This window comes from Ctenocephalides felis, unplaced genomic scaffold (assembly GCF_003426905.1).
Source record: "Ctenocephalides felis isolate EL2017-DRISC unplaced genomic scaffold, ASM342690v1 CF-g0.4_SCAFFOLD_03571, whole genome shotgun sequence".
NCBI lineage: Eukaryota > Metazoa > Arthropoda > Insecta > Siphonaptera > Pulicidae > Ctenocephalides > Ctenocephalides felis.
In genome coordinates, this window is record NW_020539725.1 from 44,545,224 (window position 1) to 44,551,653 (window position 6,430).

The window sequence follows — 6,430 nt, forward strand, 5'->3', positions numbered from 1 at the left end:
TTTTCATTGATACAGAAATACCCGATAAAAGACTCAAATTCACTTTAAAACTTATTGCTATTTAAATTTCCAAGTAAAAACCGATGTCACTACTGCTGTTTACATTGACGTGATGTTCGCTCAATAGTAGATTCTATTCCTACTCCATAAAAGTGACATACGCAGAGTTCTACCATTTGAGTAATGTATTAATTCTATTTAGATGTCGTTTTCTGGACAATTTTTTTTGACGGTCTCCGACTAATCGTCCGAATGTAATCGGTCATTTGTAATTAATCACCGATGATTGGCGAACGATTAGTTGCACTGTTATAATTGCAATCGAGTAAAACGATCGCGATTAACGACATCATATATTTTTTCGAATATTAGTTACAAAACTGTTGATGGCATTGTAGGAGTTATAAAGTTGCGAATCTGTCATAGTAGATTTATTTTTGGTGATAACGCTAAACCTACTTTTTCAAAGTATTATGATATCTGTTTCACAATAATTAAACCGTTTTTTGAACTTTTATCTCTAGTATCCAGAAATACTGTAACAGTCTTAAAAAGCGAAAAGAAACATAAGCCTTTTAACATGCAGTATTTTGGATCTTCACAAGTCCAAAAATATTGCGTCCATAAATAACTTTTCATGTTCATTTACAAATTTTATATGTGACTTTTTGTTATAGATAGTATAATATAATAGATATTGGGCTCATAGACCTACATTGGTTTCTGTGGGCTTTGCAATTTTATTTTTGCTGACGTGTGGACCCCTTGAAAGTTGTTATGAACCTCATAGTAATTATTAAAAATTTGAAAAATCCACAGATCTATAAAAGATTGAAATCTTCAAAAATTTAAAAATAATATTAAAATTTAATTTGTTACTGAATTTTACTCTATTTCCTGTAGGGTAAGTTATTGTAATGGACCAAAAATCGAAAATGAAATTTTTTTCATATCTTCACGTTTCGGGGGTTTTTGAACATTTTAGTATACCTCAGAAAAAAATGGATGTATGTGTGTGTGTGTGTGTGTGATACAAATTTTCATCGACGATTTCGGGAACACCGATCAACCGATTTGAATGATTCCTATTGATAAGGAAACTTACTGATTAGTTATGGTATTATAGATATGGAGCAAAAAGTGCAAAAATGTCTGTTTCTAAGAGAACGGATCAACCGATTTGAATGATTCAAAAAACGATTCATAATGATGGGGAAAAGTGATTAGATTTTGGCAATGGCAGGTCCAGCCGTTTCGGAGATATAGAGCTAAATGTGCAAAAATAAAAGTTTTTGAGGGAACTAAGCATCCGATTTGAATGATTTAAAAAATTTAGATTCTGCTTATGTTGACGAATCGATTGCTTTTGGGGAAAGATTGGTTTTTTTTTTTATTTCATTTAAAACAAAAATTGTTTGAATATCAAAAAATAATTCGGATTTCATTTTTAATTCTAGCTAAAGTTCTAAAGATCACTTATGTACTTTAAATAAATAATTTTAACTTTGCAATTCTTTTTATGTAATACTTAGAAATATTAGACAATGTTCATCATTTTAAATCCGATGGATTAAGTTTTGTTTATTTACTGTTTATAAAATAAGAATAATGGAAATTACATTGTTTATAAGAATCTATTTGAAAACATTTAATACTTTTTCAATATTCCATTAAGGTATGGGAAGTTTCAGCAATTTGCCATAAGGCACAATGCCATACAGTACTAATTTAATATTTATTTATAACTACTAATTTAATTATAACTAATACATAACTAGCTCAATGTTACATAAAATTACATTTAACAAAAAACACAATTCAATCTCGTTCTACTTTCAAAAAATCTTCTGCCTAATTTACTTTTAACGAACATCACGAAACGAACCGAAACGAGTCTATTGCACATTGTTCAAAAACTGATCAGTTTCAACTGATATTGTATAAAATAGCAATGATTGTATTTTCCGGCTGCAGACGTAAATGATGGACGTATTCGGCAAAAAGTTCCCATTGTCTGCGCAGGCGGTGGCGGTGTGGCAGCGGCGGCACCGAACTCGATGACAAGGCACCGTCTGCTTCTGCATCCAAATGACTTGTTTTAATTTCCCCAACCGACTGCGAATCAGTGTGTTGCTTTTCATGTTTGCAGATATCACTGTTTCGAATGTTCCGAATGTTTCGAGCTGTACCTCTTGGCAGCTTCTGCATTCATACTTCTTACATTTATATCTGACATTGCAAATCCGAATCAAAACACGCTATTGAAAATGAAAACGTCATCGTTTTTGTTACCTGGAAATATGAAATTCTTGAACCTAAAGAAGCGATGCGAGTTCAGAGATAGGAGTTCATGTATTTCGAGGTTATTTTAATGAAATGTTGTAACTTTTTTGAAAGTTTAACATAGTTTCGATGTAACTGACGCACTGATAATGAATTGAACAAACACAATGAAGTGAAGTAGATAGTTAGATACCGAAATAGATATTGTTTTACAAAATTTGTAAGAGACGATACTTAAGTTGTTTTTGGTAATTACACAAACAGTTATACATATAAATTAATTATTAATTGGTAAAATAATTAGACATAAGATTAGAACCCTTTTTTTGCCAAGGCTATATCAAACGTTTTATAGTTGTCGATATGTAAATTCATGCAATTGCCATAATCCATGATATTAATTTTAAAATATCTCTCTTTTCCAGATGAGCATTTTGATCAAGAACCGGATATCAATACCGGACAGCAGGACCCTTTAGGCAATACAGAATCAAAAGAAGACTTGCTGCAGCAGCAAGAAGTACAGGAAGACAGTGCCCAGGAAGAAAAGGATAGCGGCAAAGTTTGTGATTTGAATAATAGCGCTACCCACGACTCTAGTGAAATAACTAATAATTCCGACGTCGAGTGTAGTATACCAGTATCCCTTGTTCAAGATTATCAAGTCAATAGGTAATAATTAATAATAAGTTTTAATTGATTGTTGATTTGATTTTAAGTGTAGTATGTATTCTTATTATTAAATCTTATTACATTATTAAATTTTAGTAGCGAATGTTAATAAACTCTAAGACTTTAATCTTATTATATTAATAGATCAAGTTATATTTCAAATTATTTTTTTTTTAAACTTGATACTCATTTTTTCTTTGCTGTTCCGTGTATTTTTTTTGAAAAAAAGTTAAAAATTAATATCAAATTCTTTATTGTGACCTAATGCGAAAAATATAATTTTAAATTCGTATCATACAAATGCTATTTTTAAGTAATTTACATCTATGTTTTCGAAGTTTTAGATGATAAATTTTATTTATATCAATTTATTTTTATTCCAGAGAACCCAGCCCTGGTTGCCCGTCGTCACGAGAGTCGCCTATGAGTGTTCTTTGTCATTCAAGTGAATCGCCCCATTCTTCTGGTAGGGTATTTGGCAGCGAGTCCTCGAGTCCTGCAAATCAAGCAGCAGCAATGGCAGTTATCTTGCAGCAGCACATCACAATGCAGCTAAAACAATGTCAGAATGCCCACCATCGCCCACAGTAACATCATCAATTTCACCGCCAGGGGAGGTTGTATTAGATTTTAGTACAAGGCGATCACCACGTTGTGTCACTCCCGAGAAAGTGGCGCCGATGTCAGAAAATGGCCCTCTTGATTTATCAGTAAGCAACCGAAAGAGAACTACTCCCGAACCTATTTCTCATGGACAGAGGAAAAGTTTACGCACTAGTGTCGATCAGCCGCCAGCAGCGTGGCCTTCGCCGTATTTTGCAGCGGTTGCGGCAGGTTTAGCCAATGGCAGAAATACTTCGTCTATTAAAGCAAGTACTAATGACGGAGCAAAAGCTCTAGAAAAAATGGGCGAATTAAGTCGTTTAGGATCTAGTGATGAGTCACAGCGAGGACGGCATGGAGCATGGCAATCGCATTGGTTAAGTAAGGGAGCTGAACAGGCACGCGATGTACTTAAGTGCGTGTGGTGTAAACAAAGTTTTCAAACTTTAGCCGCTATGACAGTTCACATGAAAGAAGCCAAACACTGCGGGATGAACGCGCCCGCATCTTCGCTGACAGCGTCTTCCCCTCAACCGCCACCATCACAAATAGCGTCACCTAAACAGCCACAAAATGAATTAAGCTTACTAATTAAGGATAGTATGCCATTACCTCGAAAATTGGTCAGAGGTCAAGATGTTTGGCTGGGAAAAGGCGCAGAACAAACAAGGCAGATTTTAAAATGCATGTGGTGCGGGCAGAGTTTCCGATCTTTAGCAGAAATGACTAGTCATATGCAACAGACCCAACATTATACAAATATTATATCACAAGAACAAATAATCTCGTGGAAATCATCAGATGAAAAAGGAGGAAGTGCTCAAAATTCATCCGGAAATTCTTCAAGCGCTGCACCGCATGGCCCAGGAGGTCACGTGAGTGCTGTACTAACGTGCAAAGTATGCGATCAAGCATTTTCTTCCTTAAAAGAATTAAGTAATCATATGGTAAAAAATTCTCATTATAAGGAGCATATCATGCGATCTATTACCGAAAGTGGAGGCAGAAGACGCCAAACCCGTGAGAAAAGGAAAAAATCTTTACCGGTGCGGAAACTTTTAGAATTAGAGCGTGCTCAAAATGAACTTAAAAATGGTGATGCTCCGACAGGACGTATAAGTTGTGAAAAATGTGGTGAAAAAATTGATACAAGTGTTTTTGTGGAACATATTCGTCAATGTGTTGGTGGTAGCACATCGCAAAGAAATTTGTTAAAAAATGCTTTGTTAGTAGGCGCTCCTGGCGGAGAGCATATATTGCCTCCGTCGCAATTGCCCGAAAATAATGAATCTGCAAAAGCTGTGTCGCCAACATCGTTGGGAGGTTCTTCTCCGCCCTTACCAGAGAAAAGCTCGTCGCCATCTGTTCTCAATGCTATAGAGCAGCTGATCGAAAAGAGTTTTGATTCTAGAACACGTCATGGCGCTAATTATTCGCCACATTGCGCGCCAATGGGAAGCAGTATTTTAAAACGGTTGGGGATTGATGATAGTGTAGATTACACGAAACCTCTTGTAGATGCACAGACTGTTGCATTGTTGCGCAGCTACCAGCAGAACCAAAACCAACAACAACAATGCTATTCTAGAAGAGAACGTAGTGGTAGCGAGTCAAGTTCCGTTTCGGATCGCGGAGGTCGTCAAGAGTCTTTGACACCTGATAGTAAAATGGAGCCACCAGCATTTGCAGGAACCCCACGTTCTACACCAGACAGAAGGGTATCTACACCTCAAGCGGAAGAATCTCCGACTTTGGTTAGGGTAAAATTGGAACCAGGAACCTCGGACATTATGAGTACAGATTTAAGTAAGATTTCGATGAAAAAGGAACCTGATGATGAGTCTCGAAGCCCACAATCTCGTCGTGCCACACCTAGTCCAGCAGCGGAATCGCCGCGTTCTACACCTGGGACCAGCGGTCGTAAAGATGGAGGTAGTTTAGGTGCCCTTTCATCTATGTTTGATAGCCTATCAGGAACATCATCGACATCTCAAGCGCAAACGGAAAATAGCAGCGGTCAGAAACGACCAGGTTCCCATCCGTTAGCAGCGCTACAAAAACTATGTGACAAAACGGAAAATCACCATTCAACACGCAGTCAGGTTACACCTGCAACTGCGGCTTGTTCCACATCGAGTAGTACTGGATCCGCCACAGGAGCGATTTTAGCATTCAGCTGGGCCTGCAACGATGCAGTTGTGAACTCCGATTCTGTTATGAAATGCGCTTTTTGCGATACTCCTTTTATCTCGAAAGGTGCTTATCGTCATCATTTATCTAAGATGCATTTTGTGAAAGATGGGGCATTGCCCGAACCTGTGGCAATAACAACACCTAAACTAACAACTTCCGAATCTGGTCCTAGTCCAGTGGCAACAACAGCTACAAATTCAAGCAAGTCAAGTGTTTTGCAAAGCAATGCGCAAATTAGTAGTCCGTCATCGCAGTCTGCAAGTTTTGATGAGAGTCCCCACTCTAAGTTCCTCAAGTATACTGAATTAGCTAAACAACTATCAAGTAAATATGTTTAGAAAAAAAGTGTGAATGATCATTGTGATAATACCATATCCCATATATTGATTGAGTGTGTTAAATAACTATCAGCATAATGCCATATATTATAATAATATTGAAATAAAATTCTAAATTGGATCATTCTCACATCAAGTTCGTTTATAAACTGTACTTAAGTGTAGTACCAAAAATTTGTTTCCAAAACAACACGTGGTATACCATTTTCATGTATACTTCATATGTGTGAATTATATTGGTTAAATTTTTTTATCAAATTGATTTTTGGTAAAATTGAACTAAATTATTATCAGCGGCTTATCATGAAAGTTCATAGAATTTTGATTTTTTGCTATAAATT

The 6,430-nt window shown here is 36.2% G+C and overlaps 1 protein-coding gene across 1 annotated transcript in view; it reads left to right on the forward strand.

Annotated features, from left to right (window-relative positions):
* Nucleotides 1-6,089, forward strand: part of LOC113386109 (protein tiptop-like) — a 42,365-nt gene extending 36,276 nt beyond the window's left edge. Inside the window, exons 2-4 of the mRNA XM_026623915.1 lie at nt 2,709-2,955; nt 3,339-3,421; nt 3,490-6,089. Coding sequence (XP_026479700.1) covers nt 2,709-2,955; nt 3,339-3,421; nt 3,490-6,089 — 2,930 coding nt within the window. The remainder of the gene's footprint in view (nt 1-2,708; nt 2,956-3,338; nt 3,422-3,489) is intronic.
* The last annotated feature ends 341 nt before the right edge of the window (nt 6,090-6,430 follow it).